The sequence below is a fragment of the Lepus europaeus genome, chromosome 3 (genome assembly GCF_033115175.1).
Source record: "Lepus europaeus isolate LE1 chromosome 3, mLepTim1.pri, whole genome shotgun sequence".
Classification (NCBI taxonomy): Eukaryota; Metazoa; Chordata; class Mammalia; order Lagomorpha; family Leporidae; genus Lepus; species Lepus europaeus.
In genome coordinates this window covers 275,332-297,462 of record NC_084829.1, presented here as the reverse complement: position 1 = coordinate 297,462, position 22,131 = coordinate 275,332, and the positions used below count along the sequence as shown (strand labels likewise).

Below are 22,131 nucleotides of genomic sequence, written 5' to 3'. Positions count from 1 at the left end.
CTTTGTGTTCCTCAAAAAGTTTCCCTCGTTCGGTTCATGAACTTAGAAGATGACGTGGAGTGACGTCATCCAGAGAATGATCTTCCTCTCCCTCACTGGACCTGGAGTTGTGGGGAATGTCCTTGTACTTGTGAGATATGTATGTACATTAGTCATGGGGTCTGAGAAAAAATCTATAGACCTTATCCTCATCCACTTGGCTGTTTCAAACATACTCATTATTTGCACCACAGGGGTCAGAGACATAACCACTGTCATTTATTTCAGTAACTTCCTAGGTGACATTGGTTGCAAAGCTGTGATTTACCTGAACAGGGTGGCTCGGAGCCTCTCCATCTGCACCACCTGCCTCCTCAGTGTAGTCCAGGCCGTCACCATCAGTCCCAGGACCACTTGGTGGAGGAAGCTCAAACCACACACTGCCTGGCAGCTTCTTCCCTACCTCCTCCTCTTCTGGGTCTTCAGTGTTCTTATAAGTTCTAACCTGCTCTATTACATTTCAACAGTTGATAGCATGAACGGGTCTGGAGTTAGGACGTATGAAGTTAGAACGTACATTAGGTATTGCTACATGCTGCCAGCTGGGCGAATAGTCAGGTGGCTTTTCCTCTCCCTCATGGCCCTTCGGGACCTCACCTTTCAGAGTGCCATGGGCTGGAGCAGTGGGCACATGGCTCTCCGTCTGTACAAACATCACAAGCGTGTCCTCTACCTCCAGAGCTCCAGGACTGCAAAACATCCCAGCCCAGAGATCAGAGCTACTCAGAGCACTCTTGTTCTCATGACCTGTTTCCTCTTCTCCTATTGGACAGACTTCATTTTCTCCTTCTACATAGGGTCCACATTGACTGGGGATTCCACAATATCCAATATCAAAATACTTCTAGAACTGGGTTACGCCTGTCTCAGTCCCTTTGTGCTGACCAGCAGGGATGTTCACTTTGCTGAATGCTGGAGAGCTCGCTGAGGAGGGCAGGGAGCTGCTTCTGTACCGACTCTGCCAGGTAAGAAGGTGAATCTCTAGGGCTTGCCTTTGTCTACATGTATCAAAAACATTAAATTCATCAGGGCTTATACAAATAGACTTTTAAGAAGAAATCTGATACCAGGCCATCTAACGTAGTTCAGGGGTGCCAGGAACCTAGGAAGACAGACTCCCAGACTCCCATTCTCTCACTTCTGCCATGGGGATTTTATCTTCTTGCTTGCACAGTTGGTGCTATAGTTTAGTCTGCATTCTGAGCATGAAGAAAAGGGGAAAGTAACAGGGAAATAGAGATTGTACTTATATTCTCTGTATCTCTATATCTCTCTGCCTGTCTGTCTCTTTAGGAAATGAAACTATTTTAGGAATTCCCAGCAAATATCTGAATGTACTGGTAAAATTATATTGCTTGGCTTCTTTAACTGTAAGGTTGATTGGGGAATGTTGTTTTCTACCAGCACATGTTCCTTCCACAAGATAACCCAGTCGGGCTGCAGCTCTCTGCATGAAGTGTGTGACTCATGACCCTGGCCCCCATGAGATTAGTCTCTTTGGAAAGAGGAAGAGTGAGAAGAAAAACAGGTGAAGCCTGTGGTCCTGGAATACATGAACCTGTCTTCAGAAGCACCTGTTTATCTCTGATGTGCCTTTAAGCAATCTAAGTTGCTGTCAGCAACTGATTCACAATAAAGATGAATTAGTTATTTAGTTATTAATAACTGACTCAGATTATTAGACACACAGGATCAGGAAATGAAGCTTAAAGTAAAGCCAGGCTGAAAGTAGTGTAGACAGGAAAATACGAGTGGAGAGTGGGGTGTTGGGTGAGGTGAGAAAGGACAAGTGAAGATGAGCAGAGACTGAGGGTTCCAGGCTTGAGCAGCACATTGTGACATCACAGTGAGACTTCTTGTGTTAAAAGTGGAGCACAAAGGTAGAGCTGGGGTATCTGGTGCTCTGCTCTCTGGATACTGAAAAATCTCAGTGTCAAATGGAAAGCACAGGTTAGCCCAGAAACTCAGGGCTCCTACAACACCTACCTAGCTTTCTTTAGCTGATGTGCTATAACACATAAACACATCGACAACATCATAGTGCTTTTTAAAGAAAATATTAAAAATAATTAATAGGCCAGCACTGTGGTGTAGTGAGTAAAACCACCACCTGAAGTGCTGGCATCCCATGTGGGTGGAGGTTCAAGTCCTGGCTGTTTCTCTTCTGATCCAGCTACCTGCTAATGGCTTAGGGAAGCAGCAGAGGATGGCCCAGATCCTTGGGCCTCTGCACCCACATGGGAGATCCCAAAGAGGCTTCTGGCTCCTGGCTTCGGCCTGGCCCAGCCCTGACAGTTGCTGCCATTTGGGAAGTGAACCAGTGGATGGAAGATTCTCTCTGTCTCTGTTTCTCTTTCTCTCTCTGTAACTCTGCCTTTCAAATAAATAAAAAATAATAATTAACAATAATACATACTTACGGGCTGCAATGCAATATTTCAACACATGTATAAAATATGCCCTGATCAAATCGAGGTAATCGACATTTCCCCTTCTTCAACATTACTTTTTGACTGGAGCCTTGATCACCTGTCTATTTGCTCCTAAAATACGTTAGAGTTTATTGTGAACTGTGGTCAGTCCACTATGCTGTGCCACACTAGGAATTTATTCCTTCGATGTAACTCTGTCTTGGTATCTGTTACCCATGCTCTCTCTCTTGGTGCCACCATACCCCTTCTAGCCCAGAGTAATTACTATTCTGTGTTCAAGTTGAGATTTTTTTTTTAACCTTCCACATATGAGGGAGAATATGTTTTATTTGTCTTTCTGTTTTGCTTCCAATAACAGGATTTCTTCTTTTTATGGAAGAATAATATTCCACTGTGTCTGTAACACAACATTTTCTTCACCATCCAGTTTATGGTGGATATCTTGGTTGATTGCCTATCTTGACTATTGTGAACAGTGCTGCAATAAACACGATGGAGCATGTATCTCGTTGACTTGAAGATTTCATGTCTTTTTGGATATACACCCAGTAGTGAGGTTGCTGGATCATATTTCTAGTTTTTAAGGGTATCTCCATACTGTTTTCCATAGAGGCTATACAAGTTTACATTCTCACCAACAGTAGTAATGGTTCCCTGTTGTGTAACTTATAATCTCATGGATGATAACTGCCTCAAAGAAAGGCTAGTTTGCTCATGATGATAGGAGGCTGTTTCCAAACAGGCTGTTAGCAGGGAGCCGGATAAGAAGTGAAATAGCTGGGACCGAGCTGGCACACATATAGGATGCAGGTGTTACAGGCTACATGACAACACTGGCCCCTGCAAAGCATACTTGAACCTGTGGCAGAAGACAACCACAAAAGATGTAAATGCAGGCCATTTCATCTTCAAGAATCAAAATAATGATGACAGGAAAGTGAAGAAGCCAAAGTCTCACTTTGTCACTCTACAGAGTGACATTTTTCCCTGTGTTAAAAGAACTTAAACTTCGGCCAGCACCACGGCTAATCCTCTGCCTGCGGTGCTGGCACCCTGAGTTCTAGTCCCAGTTGGGGGCCGGTTCTGTCCAGGTTGCTCCTCTTCCAGTCCAGCTCTTTGCTGTGGCCCGGGATGGCAGTGGAGGACAGCCCAGGTCCTTGGGCCCTGCACCCCCATGGGAGACCAGGAGGAAGCACCTGGCTCCTGGCTTCGGATCGGTGCAGTACGCCAGCCATAGCAGCCATTTGGGGGGTGAACCAATGTAAAGAAGACCTTTCTCTCTCTCACTGTCTAACTCTGCCTGTCCAAAAACAAAACAAAACACTTAAACTTCAACTGTGGGAAATTTCAAGGTATTTTATACAAGTGCCTTATTTGTTCCACAAAAAAATATTTGTAAGATAACAAGCAAGTTTCTTTTTTACTTTTCTGCAGAATTCCTTTTACTCTATACAAAATTAGATAACAGTTGGAGGAGACTAAAAACATAATTAGTCCTTTTTAGCACCCCATAATCCACATTAAAATTAATCTAGTAAAAGTAAAAAGCTGTCAACAGAGAGTGATAATGATAAAGGCTTAACAACACAATGGGTAAAAGATTTCATGAAGTTCTTGAGACAGAAACCAGATGTCTCCAACGGAGTGGAGCAGAGGAGACAGCACAGGCTCCCTTGTGAGAACAACAGATGGGAAGTAAGCAGTGGTCACAGCCACAAACCTGGGGCTCCAGAGTTGCACAGTAGCGATGGCAGAGGCCCAAGTGGGTTCAGAGTTCTCAGCTGAGATTGGTAAGGAATCTGTGTTAGCCACTTATTTCAGGATTCTATGAAAAAAATGATTAAGATTTCTATGCTGGCAGTGAGATGGGTTATGTACTCTGCAGCACCCTGCAAACCGCAGTAATTAAAAACTTAGGTTAAATTAAATGAAAACATCTTACAAGGTTAGAACAGATATTCCTTACAATTTTATGAAATATTTTAGCACTGCTTACACTGAAACAACCTAATTCTGAATAAAAATTAATATTTTTTGACAGGCAGAATTAGATAGTGCTATGTATTTCTGTTAGGCCGTCACAAAACACATCAAACACCGGAGTACGGGAAAGGGTTTATTGGGGGAAACGCAGCAGACCCAAGGGGTGGGGCAGCGAAGGGAGGAAGAGAGAGACAGAGGAGAGGAGCTAGTGAGGAGAGGAGAGCAGAGAGAAGAGAGACCAGAGGAGACAAGAGCCACGTGTTCAGGAACAAATCCTTTTAAAACTTTGCCGGATGGTGGGCAGGGAAGCAGGAGCAGCGAATCCCATTAGGATGGGGGTGGGGCTTGACAACAGCTTGACAACAGCGGTTGGGCCATGTGGCCACCTGGTTTCCAGCAATGGCAGCAAGGGCTAGAGCCTAGGATGTAAATCAGGGAAGTTACTACAGTTCTGCAGGACTCTCCACTGTGATATACAGTTTGATCCCCAGACTTTATGTAAGAAATGGTTGACCTTTCCTGTAATAATGCCTGGCCAAACAGCATTGCCAGAATAAGAGGTTAAACTATGAAATAATGTGACAGCCAGATCGATTTTTCGGTGTACGAGGTAAATGGGCAGAACTCCCCTTTTAAACCAAACTGAGGGCTAGCTAGGAAATTGCACTGATGGTCTCAAAGTATGCAAGGTCACCACAGTTGATCTTACCTAAAAGGTCATAGTTCTCCTCATGGGCACAGTTTTAACTCACAGGAAAATACTAAGCATGAGAATTTGCCCATGACCATAGCTTTTTTTAGCTCACCCTGATATTAAAGAAATCAGGGTTGGGTTAAGCACCCCCTTGACTGACATAGAGGCTGCCTCCTTGGTCTACTTTATTAGAGACCAGGAGAACGAGGAGCAAGCTAGCAGCAGGAGCGATATAAAGATAGGCAACAGGCCAATCAATGGCTGTTCTGCATGGTGATCTGCCATCAAGGAGACCCAGCAAGGCCAGTGCACCCCAAACAGCACCTGTTGCTGATATAAGGAGCCAGGGCATTGGGCAAGAAGCTGCCGCGACAGAAACTGCCTTCTGTCAGCTCTGCCAAGAGCATGGTCACTGGACACGGAACTGCCCTGGGTGTTGAAGGACTCCTGGTTCAGAACCGCAGACCTTGTGGGCCTGAGCTAAAAAGCCTTTACCTCTGCCCAGCCTCTACCCAGCTTCTAGCTCCAGCCACTGCTATTGAGGGGATGGCCTAGGGTCAGTGAAACGCAAGTTGCCTATTCCTACCAGCCTCCTATTAAAGCTCTCCTCCTAGTCCAGCCAGGTAATGCAAGTCAACAGGGTGCCTCCCTTAAAAGAGATTTGCATCTCTTGCAATTCTCTTCCAGCACCCCCTGGATAGGTCTGGGCCTCACCCAGCCAGGCCTTAAACGTCTATCCAATAGTATTAAGCTTAGAGAAAGCCCTCCCTGCCTGTTCCTAAAAACAGGGCTTTCAGTAACAGTTACTCAGATAGTCCTGCACCTATTTGGACAGGTCCTCACTGAGGACTTAAAGGGACTATCTCTTGAGGGGGGTGCACAATAATCCATAATGTAGATGATTAAATGTAAATGATTTGTAGTCTGTCTCCTTTCCCAGTCTGAGACTCTAGTCTTGTACATTGGCTTAATTTCCTAGCAAAACTAGCTACTAGGTATCTGGAGGAAAACAAAGCATTGCTAGTCCATTAGAGTATTAATTATTTAACCCTTATCCTCTCCCCTGGGGAGAGAAAACCAGCCCCAGAGAGGATATGGGCCATGCAGCAAATTCCTACTTCTGCAAACTTCAGGCAGTCCCAGCTTTTCTCTATCAGGTTACAGGTTCCTAGATACAGGAAAATAGCACAGTTCCTAAACCAGGCTCTTGATAGGCAGCCAAAGCAGAGCCCCCTCCTTTGGGGGAAAGAGCAAACCACAGCCTTCGCTCAGCTAAAGGATGCTATGGCTAAAACCCCTGTGCTAGGACTGCCAAGCCCAGAGAAACCTTCCCAGCTGTACATCACTGGGAGGCAGGGAGTCACCTTAGGAGGGTTAACTCAGGATCTGGGACCTGTTAAGCAACCTGTGGGCTACTTTTCTAAAACCTTAGACATGGTTGCACAAGAATGGCCTCACTGCCTAAAGACAATGTCAGCAGCTGCCTTGCTGACAGAGGAGGTATCTAGAATTACACTGGGGCAAAATATCGCCCTTTATACCTCACATCAAATAAATTCTCTATTAGAGCAAAAGGGCTCTCACTGGCTCACAGATAGTAAAATACTAAAATATCAGGTCCTCCTCTAGAAAACCCTCAGGTAAAAATAAGGCATTGCTCTACTCTAAACCCAGTTACTTTAATGCCAGTTCCAGGGGAAAGTGGTCCCCTCCACTCCTGTACTGAGACTATAGATCAAGTCTATAGTCTTGATCTATGCCAGCAGAAGGGACCTAAAAGCCCCCTGACTAATGCAGATGAGGTTTGGTTCAAAGACAGAAACAGTTTTGTCAGACAGGACCTGCTTCTCAGGGTATGCAACAGTTACAGCATGGCACGTTATTGAAGCATGCTCTGCCCCCAGGAACTTTTGCTCAACTAGCAGAACTGATTGCCTTAACCAGAGCTCTAGATCACACAAGGGATTTGTAAGGCATCTTCACTCAGCATGGAGACCTCAGTCTTCTGATAAGGTAAGAAGAGCCAACCAGGCTCTATGGAAAACATCAAGTATAAAAATGTGTGCTTGGTAAGAAAGGTTTAGAAGAAAAGAGTGTTGTTGGTAAGAAGGGTTAAAAAGGAAAGAGCTTTTTAAATAAGAAAAGGACATGGTTTGTAAGAATAACTTTCTAGACTAAAATGAAAATGGTAAAATGTTTAAAGTAAGTTAAAGAGGGTGTGTGGAAGTCACAAAAGGTTATAAAAGAAAAAAATATTGGACTTGCTAACTGCTGCTCCGAGAGGTATCTGTGCCATGTTCCAGGAAAAATGTTGTCTTTGGGTCAATCAGACTGGACAGGTACAAACCCAAATTTGTACTTTTCCTGGACAATTCCAAATAGCTCCAGGACCAGCCCAAGCAGGGCTGGGATTTCTGGCCTGGCATCTGGTCATGGAAATCCTGCCTATTTCCTCTCCTTGGCCCAATAACTTCTGTAATCTTGCTGCTTCTCTTTGGACCTTATGTTTTTAATGCCCTTGTTCCTTTTGTCTCTAACAGACTAAAGGCTGTCAAACTCCAAGGGGTCATCAGACAAGGCTTCCAGCCCATTCCATTGGATGACCTGAGCAGCCCTCTGGACCGAGCAGGACAGTCTTTCCAAGGCCACTGTTGCACACCATAAGACAGATAGCAAGAGGAAAATACCCAAATCCTCCTCAACGCCCACATGCCAGCTTTAAAGAAGTTACAGAAAACGGAACTCCATCCATAATCCCAAAGAAGAATTTTGGGTATTACCTCTTGAGGGGGGAATGTTAGGTAGGAAGTCAGTTATGAGCTTATGTGTGTGTAACAGGCCTAAAGAGAAGACATCTATGTCCAGCATATGCATCTGCATCTCGAAGTCATCCCGATAATGTTTCAGGGACAGCCTGGCCCTTGCATCCTGCCCTGCCCCCTTCTGCCTGACAATCTTCCACAATCTCCCAGGTGCAGCCTAGTATCTGCATCTCAAACACCCTGCTCCCTTCCTCCTGTCTGATAACATTTGCATCCATAAAGTCCTTTGTTTCAGACCTTCAAGAGAAGTTTTTCTATTTACATCCAAAAAGCCCTTTGTTCCAAGAGCAGAGGTGGGGAAGCAAGGCCCATCTCCTTAAAAACCCCCAGCCTCAACTGGACTGTGCACTCAGCTCTGCATCTTTGCTGAACTGCCCGCTTGGCTTGGTCAGGTGTAATCTCTCCACTCAACATGTAACCTCTCTCCTTCCTCCTCCCCAGTCTCTCAGGCTCTGTCGGGAGAGGTGCCCATCCATCCTTACAGATGTTCCTTCCCTAATAAACCTTGCTATTTTACCTCCCACTACTCTCTGTCTCACGCCTGAATTCTTTCTTGTGTGAAGACAAGAACCCTGCAATTTTTCCAGTAACAGAAAGAGCTCTAGAAAATGAGGGCAAAATCCAAATGTTGCACTCCTCACCAGAAGCTGTACTCCCAGAGTCTCCGTCTTGACGACAGCATGGTGTTCAGTGGAATGAAGACTCAGGAAAGAGAAGAAAACCCTCTATAAGTCACACAGGTGCCACAAAATAAGCCAACTCTGACATCTGATGCTCAGTCTGGAGAAAAAGTCTGCTGTTTAAACCCTGGTCTGTGATGCTTGCTTATGGTAGTCCAGGCAGATTAACCCACTGGCCTTCACAGGATTTTTCATTTGCAGTTTCATTTATTTGCATTTTGTTCTGTGTTCTGCAATGTCTTAAGCAAACAAAATCCTTTTTGAAGCTTGAGACATCAACTTAGGTGTTAGAGAATTCCCACAGATATAGTGCAATGGAAAATGAGAAGCTCATGTTCAAAAATCCAATATATGCAAGGAAATAAAGAGCCAAGAATAAAAAATAGGAAAAAATTTTTCATCAGAAACAAATCTATAATCATTCACAATTACTACTTGTAGAATATAAAATATCTATTAATTTTAAAGGTTTAAAAAGATGGTTAGGGGACTGTTACTAGTTAACTTTTGGTAGGGTTTTCTGGTGGTTATAAAAATAACCTGGTAACTTGAAACAAAACTTATTCCTCATGAATACTGCAGCAGCTACAGCTTGGCTGTGCCTTTTCTCTCCAGATGTCTCCACTCTGGGACACTTGCTGAAGAAACATCCAGGACACTTTTTCTCTTGTGTTTGTAGAGTGCCCAGATCAACCAGAAACCTGAGATGGCTTTGAAACATCTATTTACATGTAATGAGCATTGTTTTTTGCTTGCATTAAACTGAGTAATGCAAATCCCATGCCTCATGCTGCTGTCAATTCTGTTAGCAAAAAGGCACAGAATTACATTCTCATCACATAAAGTCACATGGCAAGTGATAAAAAATATATAGTCCTTTCACAGGGAGGGGCAGGGAATCACTGGAAAAAAACAGTAAAATTAACACTGGTGGGTCTGGAACCTTTCAAAAAGAAATTCTGGGGAACAAACTGAGTATGCCCTTCCATAGATACATTAGATGACAGACTCGAAACCTCAGAAGGGAGAATTAGGAAACATGAAGCTAGACCTGAGGAGGCAAAAACACCCGGATGAGCAACAAATAGGCTGGTTGCTTCTGGACTGCATCCTTCCTAAAAGTCTGGGCCAGGTGTCACTTCCCCACCCCCCACCCCCATTGCTGCATTGTAAAGTCAAAGCTCAGTGCACCTGAGAGCTCCCCGCTCTCCTCAATCTCCTCTTTCCTCCATGGACATCCAGGGCAAGGCTTCTCCTGGGGATTTAGCCCTAGTTATGTTACCGGAGAAATTGGAGGATTCTTGTCTTCGCGCAAGAAAGAATTCAGGCGTGAGACTGAGTAGTGGAAAGTAGAAGTAGCAAAATTTATTAGGGTAGGGACCTCTGTAAGAACGGATGGGCACCTCTCCAGACAGGACCTGAGAGAGAGTGCAGTTGCTCGGACTTGGGGGGGGAGGAGGAAGGAGCAAGGTTACATGGTTGAGTGGAGAGATTACACCTGGCCAGGCAGGTGGGCAGCTCAGCAGAGAGGCAGAGGGCTGAGCGCGCAGTCCAGTTGAGGCTGGGGGAGGGGGGGGTTGTTAAGGAGATGGGTCTGAAGGACTTCTGAAAATTTACCTGCTAAAAAACTAGGAAGTGAACAACCCTGACAATGGTCACGCCATTTTAACTACCCCAGCACTATCTTAGGGAACTCTAGTAAAACATTTCCTGGAAATTGGGCCGAAACCATAAGTCAAGGGCAGGCAGCTGCGGTTTGAGATAACGGTGCCAGATAAAGGCATGGGAAGCACCCAACCGCCCCTTATCTGTGGGTCGCCGCAGACGGCAAAAGTATGCAAGGTATTTTCTGCATGCCCCCACCCCATTGTCTTATTGAAACACTGTAACCACGTTTTTTTCAGCTTCTGTATCCCCTGCCCTGCTTGCTTAAGAAACCGCCCATACTACCCCCTTCCCTAGCCCCTTACCCAGTAACCATTAACATATCCAATGGAATTGTAACACGACTAGATATGCTAATGTTGTGGTTTTAAGCTTTAAATACCCTGTAAAACTGATGTTTGGGGCCGCTCTCTCTGCACTACACTAGAGGGTGCTGCTGAGACGGCCCATTTGCAAATGAAATAAACTTCCTCTTGCTATTGCATCGGTTGGAGTGGAGTCTGTGTTTCTGGGGTCCGGTCAATTTGTGGGACGCCTGCTTAAGGGGTCTTACAGGTCTTTGTCTTCACACATCTCCTCCTGAAACAAAGGATTTTATGGCTGTAAAATTAAGAAGCTCCAATCTGAGTTTTCCCTTGAAGGTATCAGACAGGAGGAAGCCTAGCTGGCGCCATCCTGGGTTCAAAGGAAGGGTGAGCAGGACCCCCTAGAGGATGGGGATGTGGAGCAGGGTGTTTGAAATGCAGATACTGGGCGGCATCTGGGAGATTGTGGAAGATTTGTCAGGCAGAAGGGGTGGGGATCTCCACCTGGCAGTGAAGGACCCTAATCCCCGCTGGGTCCTTTAGATCACGACCCCAGACTCAAAAATCCTCAGACCAGACGATGCAAATGCAAGAGGCGGCTTTATTTACGTTTTGCACAAAATGGACCCCTCCCTCCTGAGAGAGTGAGGTCCTGGATAAGGGTTACAGGCAGTATTTAAAGGCAAAAACCACAAAGTTATCTTAAGCAAGTGAATACAAAGGGGAAGGGGGTTTTTGTTTACAGTAATTTCACTTATCTTAGTATACAGCATTCCTGCTTATCTCAGTACACATCAGTTTTACTTATCTTAACCATTGCACAAGGGGGGTTTCCAAACTGCTATTCCCTGTTATCTGCTAAGTTGCAGTTTCCCAGAAACTAACTGACCTTTCTTGAAACTTCCTAGTTTTTTAGCAGGTAAATTTTCAGAAGTCCTTCAGCAGGTTATCAGGTAGAAGGGGCAGGGCAGAATGTGAAGGCCGGGCTGCCCCTGAAACATTGTCAGCAGATGCATATGCTGGACATAGACGTCTTCTCTTTAGGCCTTTATGTCACTCACACATAAGCTCATAACTGACTTCCTAACAGTTACATCAACAACAGCGGTGAGTGGAAAATGAGGGGAGTTCAGGTCAGACAGCAACACGTGTGCAAGGCAGTGAGGTCTCATCAGGCGCCTTTCCCATTGTGAAATCTCAGAAGGCCTTGGAGAGAAGCACTGTAAACAGGTGAGAAGTTGTACTTTCTCTTGGCCAAGGCAGGGCATGGCAGACCTCTGCACCCACCCTGCGGAGGGAAAGAAGAGATGACACGGATGAGGTAAGGCACTGGGACTGAAGTGGGGTTCCCAGTGACAGCAGAGAGAAGGGTAGAGATTCAGGAGAGGGAAAGTGTCTGCACAGTTTTGGTCCTCGGTGCTGCCCAAGCTGTCTGAGTAAAATTGAGCAGGGCCAACACATACAGCAATGATCACGGATACTGCTTTGGGTGCACAGGGGCTTCAGCAAACTCTGTTTCAGTTGGAGCCCACACAATTATTTTGTGGAAAAGAAATTACGGCTCCTTTCCTTCCTTTGCTTTTACATGGGAACCAGAGATCCTGTGGTACATTTCTCTGTGTCCCTGGCAGCCTCCTTGGGACACTGGATCTGAGAAATAACTTGGACTTGCCTTGATCCAATCAGAAAAGTAAAAGAGAAAGCCTCCTTTGTCTTTTATTCTGAGAGCTGTTCTGAGGCTAGAGCAAATAGGTGGGAGTCTCTCTTTCTTGTGGTTCTGCTCCGAGTTCTCTGTCCATCTCCACGTCATCTCACTTAAACTATGAAAAAGATCCAGATGCCTCAAAATGGCATCGCAAGCGTTGGGGGAAAGCTTGTGAAAATGAACAAATGCGGGACGAGGGGGAAATAACCAGTGATCAGTGGGCAGAGAGACCACAGGTGGTCAGAATGCAAGGAGGTGATGCTGAAAAACTGACTAGCACTTCTCAAAAACAGTTTGCTAGGGATTTTGGAAATCTCTCAAGAAAAAGCTTGCAATTAAACTCTTAAGCACGAGCTGATTTGCATTCCGGAAAGACAGGAATGTCCTCCTACCGGGCAAACCCCAAGTCCAAAGCCAAGGAAGAGAGAAGCTACTCCCAGCAGCACCACGGATTCCGACTGCAATTGTATGATGAAATAAAGGCAACTGAATTTCAAACCGGGGGTTGGAAAACGATACTCCAGGTGAGGCTCGAACTCACAACCTCGGCATCCCCCGCACGAGCACTGCCCTATAAGTACCACGCGCTACCGATTGCGCCACTGGAGCACCCAGGTCCCCTCATACCACTCTTCACTCAGTCTACACCGCAGCCCAGGGCGCCGTGCCTCGCATTCCGCTGTCCCAGAGCCCTGGCACCACCCGAGTCCCAGGCCGAGTCTCCCCAGGTGCGCTCAGTGTCCCGGGCCGGGTGTCCCCAGACGCGCGGGAAGCCGGCCTAGCTGGGGCTTCGGTCCCCACAGGAGCCACCGGCTGGAGGCGCCGAGCGCGCTCCCAGGACCGGAACGAAATCGGACGCGTCCTGGTTGGGGAGCGGGCAGAGCGCGGCCACTGCCTCGGGGGTCCTGAGCCCGGGGGAACGGGAGTCCCCGGGGACCAGGGAGCCCCTTCAGTGGGAGTTACCAAAGCCGGGCTTCCGTCCCGCCCGGGAACGCGCTGGGAACGCCGGGCGCCCGCCGCAGGGATGGGAGAGCGGGGCCGCTCCTGCTGCGCAGCCGTCGGGGGCCGGGGGACCGGGACCCGCTCCCTCCCTGCGCCCCCGGCCCTGGGACCTGAGGGTGGGCGCACCTGGGGAAAGCACAGGAACCGGCCGCGGGCGTCTCCGCGGTTCTGCGCGTCTCCTCCGTAGGTGAAAGTGGGTCTTTTCGGAAGCGTGTGACGTCATAAGGGCGCTCTCGGAGCGCGCGCGTTTTCTCGAAGAGTGGGAGAATGGGGGCGTTCTTGTGGGTGGGCGCTGTGGACGACAGTGAGACGTGATGCCGCAGAGCGGGCCTTCCTCTGCTGGCTTTTTCAATTAAATAAACAAGCTGTGTGTCCGAGAGTACTTCAGGAAGCTTGTTGGAGCCGGCGCTGTGGCGTAGCGAGTAAAGCCGCCACTGTGGTCTCCAGTTCGAGTCCCGGCTGCTCCTCTTCCAATCCAGCTCTCTGCTGTGGCCTGGGAAAGCAGAAGACGGTCCAAGTGCTTGGGCCCCTGCACCCACCTGGGGGACCCGGAAGAAGCCTGTGGCTCCTGGCTTCAGCCTGGCCCAGCCCTGGCTGTTGTGGCCATTTGGGGAGTGAACCAGTGGATAGAAGATCTTTCTCTCTCTCTCTAACAAAAAAAAAGTTTGTGGAAAATGGAATTAAAACATCAGTTTATTTTGGTGCAAAAATTTGAAATCAAGGCATAGGCTTTTCGTATCTACACAATGAAGCGATTCCTTCAAACTAATTAACACATCCATTTTATGTCGTTAGTATTCTGGGCGTGTGGTGAAGACACTTGAAATCTCTCAGAAAATGAGCAACACACGAGGCAGTATCACCTGCAGTCCTGCCGCGGTTGCACCTCTGGTTGACTTCTCCAGGACTACAACCTGGTGTGCCCCTGGTTCCCTGCGTCTCGGCCCGGCTTCCGTGTATGCAGCTGGCTTTGGAATCCACAGGCCAGGAAATCACACACGGTTCTTCTTTCTGTGTCTGTGGGTTTCACGCTGACTGAAAACACCCAGGTTCATTTATGTTGCAAATGTCAGGCTGTTCTTTTTCTAATGATGGATGATATTTTAAGAACGATTATACACTAAGTATACTGAAAATAGATCTTCATAAAAATTAAGAGTGGGAAAGTGAGAGGGAGGGGGAGGAGGGGTTGTAGTGTGTGTGTGGGGGGAGTGCCACTTTGTTCCAAATCTGTATATATGAAATATATGAAACTGGCATAACATATACAATTTTAAAAAAGAATAAAAAGGAGGGGGAGGAAGGAAGGGAATATCACTATTTTCTTAGAATTGTCTGCAAATCACATTGAATCTGCTAAAAATGAATTAAAAACTAAAATTCAATACATTTTTAAAAGCTAATATAATCATTCCCTGTTGGGGAGAATGTGGTTGGGAGTTGGGTAGCACTGAAACTTCTCAGTATATTTCTATAGATATTATTTTGACTTTTGAACCTTGTCAATATATTATTGAGAAAATAATGATGAAATTGTTTTTTTTTTAAAAAGAAGGATCATATACCAGAAGGTTTCAAAAGTTTGTGAAAAAATAAAAATGTAAAGATAGTATGTCTTTTCTTTGCCATTTTGAAGCCCCTGGTCCATACCATATTTGCTTTGTTCAGTCATCAGACGACGGGCACTTTGATTGTTTCTGTACCTTGTTGTCAGTAAGGGGCCTTCTGATGAAAAAGATAATCATGAATAATCTTTCATGGGTTGTTTTCAACATCCTTTCTTTTTCTTTAGCAGGTTGATTGTGTTCTGCTGTATGTAAATTTCTTTGAGCTTATCCTGCTTGTGGTATATTTAAGAACGTAGGATGATGTCTTTTGCTAAACAAGGCAAGTTTTTAGCCATCAACTCTCCAAACAATTTTACCTCCTTTTCGGCTCTTCTTCTGGTACTAAAATCATGTGAATGTAAGATCTGTTATCATTTCCCTGTTGGTCACTGAGGTTCTGTTTGTATTCAACAACAGGTTTATTTTTCTGTCGGTGTGATTGGTAAATTTTCTGTTTGTTCAGTTTCTGGCACTCCGCCTATCTGGTTTTTGGTTGTTGTTGTTGGTTGTTGTTGTTTGATCTGGCTTACAGAGTAAACCAGAATTGCAGCCTGGTCTCCTTTTTATCTTCTATTCCTCTACCCATTTCAGGAGAGTGTGTCCTTGCTTTGTGGAGCGTCATCACACTTGTTGATGGTATCTGTCAAATATCCCAACCCCTGTGTCTTTACGTAATAAGTGTCTATAGAATGACATTTCTTACAGAAATTAGGATTTCCTAGTTCTCCCTGTGTTGAGTTATGTGGGATGTCTCCTAGCCACTTTGTCTTGATCTTGTTTCCCCTTTAAATTTTTTTCCAATGTTAGTGTGTGACTTGCAAGTACCCACCAGCCTTCTGGTGTGGTTTCAGTGTCAGCTCCATTTCAAAAGTCTTTGCAATACTGTTTAGAGTTCTCTGGAACGTGTGCCAGCCAGTGGCCTAAGTGGTTTATCACTCGGCTCAGCTCTCAAAGCCTATAGCGTGTTGTGTAAGATCAGAGGTGCCTGTTCACAGGGCAGTTCACAAAGGGATCCAGCTTTTGTGTGTGCTCCCCACTCTCAGCAGAACCAATGGTCACTTAGGGATCTGTTTTCTTGCTCCCTGATCAAAAGGCCGGGGTTGTCATCCGGTGGCTCTGTCCTGCTCTTTCCAGTACTGTGCTGCACTTTTGGCCATGCTACAGGAAGACACAAGGCACAAAACAACTGAGTGTGCCCTGCTCATTTTGATTACAATTCCTTTGAACCAACTGGGAAAAAGTACATTTGCACTATATTGAGAACATGTTTGAGGCCATCATCCATCACATCTTTTTCTGCCAGCAGGTCGCTAACCAGTGAAGCTTTCAATTTAATGTTTTCTTAATTTTTTTCAACTCTCGATGTAAACATAAAGCCTGGAGAATGTGGGCATTGATCCCACCACCTCTCGCATGCTAAGCGAGCGCTCTACCACCTGAGCTAATTCCCCAACTACGGATGCCACGTCTGTTTCACTGGACAGTTGGCAGCAGTGTTGGCAAATTGCCCACTCCCAGAGCGCCCTGGAGTATAGGGAATGTCACATGGGATCCAGACAAGCAGGACACACTGAGAGAGCGTCTGCACAACAGCCTGTGGAAGAGTGAGGAGCACTCAGCCTCGGGGAAGGGAAGCAGAGAGAGTGAACGTTGTGAGATTGTGCAGGAGAAGAAAATGGGCAGTGGCCACCGGAGAGCTCTCTCTGTAGACAGGGGCGGTGCTGTCAGTTGCCAGGAGGGGGCAAAAGATTCGGTTGTTCCTGCCCAGTTTTGAACCCAGGACCTCTCGAGTGTGAGGCGAGCGTGATGACCAGTACACTCCAGGATGCCTGAATATGTAGTTTCCTCTTCATTTGTAGACATGTAGTCAATATTTGAAAGTAATACAATTTTAAATCAGCCAGGAAGAAATTGTGTGTTTTTGCTAAACATACAATTCTGGCTTGACTTTTTTTTTTTTCTTGCAGCATTCAAAGCGTTATTCCTTTTTTTTCTGGCCTCTATGCCAGAGGAAAAACATCATCATTAAAATTGCTGCCTCCCTCATTTTTCTCTGGCTGTTTTCAAGATTCTTTATTTTTCTTTAGAAGTTGGATTGTGATGTCTCATGTAAATTTATTTTGAATTTTTCCTGCCTAAGGTTGGTTTAAATTCTCAAATCTGTAGGATGATTTCTTTTCAGAAATCTGGAAATTTTTAGTCATTAACTGTTCAAATGATTTTCACCCCTTTCTTCTCTTCGTCTGGTACTAAGAAGATGTGAATGTTAAATCTTTTATTTCTCTATCGATCCCTGAGGTTCTGTTCATTTTTTTTCTTTGAAGTTCACTGGATCTTCCCTCTGTCTTTTCTATTCAGGCAGTTTGCTTGGTTTTATTCAATCTGGTTTAGTTTTAGTTTAAACCAAAGTCATTGCTTGGTCTTCTTTATATCTTCCATTCCTTTGCTGATACTCCCTGTCTTTCTCTCCACTTCAGGAGAGTGTGTCCCTGCTTCTTCAACATCATCACAGCTACTTGATGGTATTTGTCAAATATCCCAATATCTGTGTGTTATCATCGATGTCTATGGATTGTCGTTTCTACAGGAATTAGATTTCTTATGCTGAGTAGTGTGGGATCTAACTAGGCCACCTCGAGGTCTGCACACTGTTTGCTCTCTAAATCCTTTGTCCGGTGTTACTGCTATGGTTTTTTACAGCAGTGCACCAGATATGTGAGATTGGTAAGTTCCCACCTGCTTTCTGGTATGTTTTCCATGTCAACTCCACTTCCAAGGCCTTTGCAACGCTGTGCAGTTATATCTGGAATGTGTGCAAGCCGGTGGCCTAGGTGGCCTAGCACTTGGCTCAGCTCTCAAAGTCTGCAGTGTGTTGTGTAGGATCATGGGGTAGTCTGCTTTCCCACTCCCTGACCAGGAAGCTGGGGCTGTATGCCACCTTGGCAGGGAAGTGTGAATCGGCCAGCTACCTGAGTGTGCCCTGTTCTTTTGTGACCACAGTTCTCCTGAACCAAAAAAGAAAGCACAAAGCTTTGCACTGTGTAGTGCAGGCGTGGGAGACCAACACAGTCCTGCCTGCAGCTTGCTATGCAGAGAAGCGATCAAATGGGTATTTTCACGACTTCTCCAAACTGGTATGTAAAACAGCATATCATGGAGAATGTGGGCATCGATCCCACCACCTCTCACATGCTAAGCAAGCGCTCTGCCACCTGAGCTAATCCCCCAGTAGCCATGCTTCTTCCTTGTTTCCATGAGCAGTGGGTGATCAGTGTCTGAGTGACTTCACCCTGCCTTGGGGCGGCCTAGAACACTGAGAAGGACAAAGCCATTCGTGAACAACCTGCACTGCCTTGAGCTGGCACCTTCTCTCCTGGAGAGACAGGGAAACAGAAAGCTAGCGAGCCGACCAGCGGTCGCTGGGAAAGTGTAGGCCGCTGGCGCCTCAAGGTCCGGACTGTGTGCGGGGAGGAGCCAGCTGAATTTAAAAAGCTGGGCTAAAACTGGGTGTTGACCCAAGTGGGGCTGCTGGTTCCCGGGAGATGGGGAGAAAACACTCTGTTCCCACCCGGTTTCAAACCGAGGACCTCTCACATGTTAGGCGAGTGTGATGACCACTGTACCACAGGAACCACACACAGAGCAAGATTCTCTTCATTTGGGATGTGGGTTCAGAATTGTTTAAAAATAGACTGAATACAAATTGTATGCTTTTTGTCACACATACAATTCTGGCTTGATCTTTTCTCTTAGCATTGAAAAAAGGTTATTGCATTTCTTCTGGCCTCCATATTTTCTGATGGGAAAACATCATCATTAAAATTGTTGTTCTCATTTTTCTCTGCCTGTTCTCAACATTTTTTTCCCTTTTTCTCTAGCAGTCTGGTTGTGATGTGCTGTGTATAATTTCTTTGAGTTTATCCTACTTGAAGTTGGTTTAAATTCTTGAGTTTGTAGGATAATGTCTTTTGCCAAATATGGGAAATTTTTAGCCATTAAGTCTTGAAATATTTTTTCATCCTTCTTTTCCTCTCTCTGGCTCTCCAAACATGTAAAGGTTGATCTTTTATTGTTTTTTTCCCACTGAGCTCTAAGATTATGTTCACTTGTAAAAACGAATTTCCTTTCTGTTGCTGTGATTGGTCAGTTTCCTACTCAAGTCAGGGGCTCTTCCCTTGTCCTTTCTGGTCTGGCACTGAGCCCATCAAGTTTTTTTGTTTGTTTGTTTGTTTTTTTTTTTTTTTTTTTTTTGGTTGCTTGGCTTTATTTGATCTGGTTTGCCCACTAAACCAAAATTAAAGGTCGGTCTTCTTTTGATCTTCCATTCCTTTGTGAGACTTCCAGGCTTTCTTTCCGTTCAGGAGAGCATGTCCCTCATTCAACGTCTTGATGTCATTTACCCAGCATCCCATCACCTGTGTTTCTCATCATCAGTGTCTATGGATTGCTACTTCTCACAGAGGTTAAGCTTTCCTAGTTCCTCCTATGCTGAATAAGGTGGGATGTATTCTGGCCACTCCTACTGTCACGACCCTGTTCAATCTTCAGTCCAGTGTGGCTCATATTGCTTTTGCAGGCAGTGCTCAGATGTGTGTGACTTGCAAGTACTCACCAGCTTTCTGTCGTGATTTCAACTTTCAAAGCTTTTGCTTTGAAAATTGAATGCTATTCAGAGTTCATGGCCTGGGTGGTTTATCATTTGGTCAAGTTTTCAAAGTGTATTGTACAGGATCAGAGGCACATATTCCCAGGCAGAGGTCTGTCCAAGGAGTTCATGTCAGAGCCCACCTTCTGGGTTTTCTCTCAGGCTCTCAAAAGAACAAGTGGTCACTTGTGCTTTGCTTTCCCACTCCCTTTCAAGAAAGCTGGGTTCCATGCAGTGGCAGAGCCTGCCTTTTGGGCCCTCCTACAGCAAGCAGCTGGGAGCAGAATAACTGAGTATGTCCTAGCCTTTTGTTATGCCAGCTTCTCTCAACCAAGGAGAAATCATAGGCCTCTCCTTGTCTGGCCCAAAGATCATAACTGGAGAGATAAGCAATAAAGCATGAAGGATGGAGAGTGTGGGCATCGATCCCACCACCTCTCGCATGCTAAGCGAGTGCTCTACCATCTGAGCTAACTCCCCCCTGCTGCCAGGTTCTCCTCTTTGTTTCACTGGGCAGTGGGTGAACCACGTCTGAACCTCCTTGCTGGCTCTTAGGGTCAGCCTAGAGCTCAGAAAAGGTCCAGGGTGTTCATGAGCATCCAGGACTCAAACCAGAGAGCATCTACCCCTAAGTGGCCAGGCCAATCTGGAGGAGAACTCTACCAACAGAGGGGGAAACAGCAAATGGGGAGAATGGACCCTGGATAATAGTGGGCTTCCGGAATTCAATGGAATTTGACCATGCAGACTTTGGGTGAGAGAAGCTGGGGAGCAGCCACTTAAAAGAGCCTGGCTAAATCTGGATGTTAACGGGACCGGGCTGTCAGTGCCCAGGGAGGGGACAAAAGAACACGTTGCAGCCACCTGCATTTGAACTAGGGACACCTTCCTAGAGGCAAGCGTGATGATAAGTGCACCATGGAAATGACACACAGTGCAGACTTATCTTCATTTGTGGGTATGTGTTTAATATTAAAAATATTCTATTTTAGGGGCTGGTATGTGGCTGTGGCCTAACCCCCTACACCACAATGCCCACATCCCTATGGGCAATGGTTCTTGTCTCGGCTACTCTGCTTCTGATCCAGATCCTTGTTAATGTGCCTGAAAAGGCTGTGGATGATGGCCCAAGTGCTTGGGCTCCTGCCACCCATATGGGATACCTGGGTGAAGTGTCTGGCTCCTGGGCTTCTGCCTGGCCCAGCCCTGGGCATTATGGCCATCTGCGAAGTGAACCAACGGATGGAGATACTCTCTGTGCCTATGTGAATTAAAATAAATTTTTTAAAAAATATTACTTTAAATTGACAAAACTCTATATGTAATGCACATGGTGCCTTCCTATACATGTACATGTTGTAAAACGGCTGAAAAAAAAAAAACACTAGGTCACACACTCATGACCTCACATGCTTTATGTGTGGGAGGAACACATACAGTCTATTTTCTCAGCAGTTTCCAAGAATTTCTAGTCATGCTACTGTACACATCTCTTCAACTTCCTCCTCTGTGATCAGAATTTTCTGTCCTTTGCCCAACATCTCCTCAGATCTTTAACCCCATCCTCACCCCCATCTGCTCCCAAGTCTAGTTTCTGCTCCTGGGAGTGGGGCTTTTTCGATCCCACGTGGGAGAGAAATCACGTGGCCTTTGTGTTTTTGTGCCGGCTTGATTGCACTTAACATCATGCCCCCAGGTTCATCCATGCCGGTGCAATGACAGAATGCCACCTCTCTGAAAGGCTAACTGGCATGCATTGTGTGTCTATACCACACTTTCTTCTCCGTTCACTAGCTCGTGGGCAATAAGTTAGTGTCCCTGTCTCTGCTGTTGGGAATAAAGCTGCCATGAAGATGGGAGGACAGGGATCTCTTCACTGGTGGATTTCATTTCCTTTGGGTAGGTAACCAGTCTTGAGGTTGCTTGATCTATGCAAGTTCTCTTTTTAAGTTCTTCCTATGTATTGCCTCAGAAAACTTAGGGCATCGTTTGCTCCTGAAATAAAGTATACCTCCTAATGAATGTCTTTAAAGTTCCTTAAATGTAGTAGTTGCATGACTTCAGAAAATTAGAATCTGAAATACATTTGTATTATTGGTCACCCATAGTGAAGTAGACTTTTACGTATTCTGTACCTGTGCAATAAATTGAAGTGTAGTTTCAAACCTGTCACTGGTATCCCAGCCTGTGTGCTACTGCTTTTAACACTGGAACAAGAATACATGCTACTCTGTGTGTAAGTTCTCATACTGTCCCAAGAGATGCTTTTAAATGTCCAGTCTCATTCTAGTTAGTGTCTCAGGTTACCTCCTGAGATGATAAGGATCACCAGAGTTATGCTCATTATGAAATGTTGGTATGCTACTTAAAAAGGAGACAAAGGACCCAATTCCTAACAATAATGATGATGGTGGTTTAAAGAATCATTTATATAAAGATTCATTTTACAATATTTACTAATTTGAAAGTCAGATTTACAGAGAGAGGGAGAGGAAGAGAGAGAGATCCTTGATCTGCTGGTTCACTCCCCAGATGACTGCAATGGCTGAAGC

General features: G+C 45.6%; 1 protein-coding gene and 1 non-coding gene across 2 annotated transcripts; one reads left to right on the top strand and one right to left on the bottom strand.

The window, feature by feature from the left end:
• LOC133756381 (putative vomeronasal receptor-like protein 4) lies at positions 1 to 967 on the top strand. Its single transcript, XM_062187086.1, has one exon. The coding sequence runs from the start codon at positions 50 to 52 to the stop codon at positions 965 to 967; it is 918 nt and encodes a 305-aa protein (XP_062043070.1). The 5' UTR covers positions 1 to 49.
• An 11,874-nt stretch (positions 968 to 12,841) lies between these two features.
• On the bottom strand, positions 12,842 to 12,934 carry TRNAI-UAU (transfer RNA isoleucine (anticodon UAU)). The gene is made up of 2 exons: positions 12,898 to 12,934; positions 12,842 to 12,877 (listed from the first exon to the last, which is right to left on the bottom strand). It is a non-coding gene; the product is annotated as a tRNA-Ile (tRNA).
• Positions 12,935 to 22,131: the final 9,197 nt, after the last annotated feature.

Excerpts from the sequence above, each read along its gene's own strand:
- LOC133756381 (XM_062187086.1), top strand. The coding sequence starts at position 50 with ATGACGTGGAGTGACGTCATCCAGAGAATGATCTTCCTCTCCCTCACT.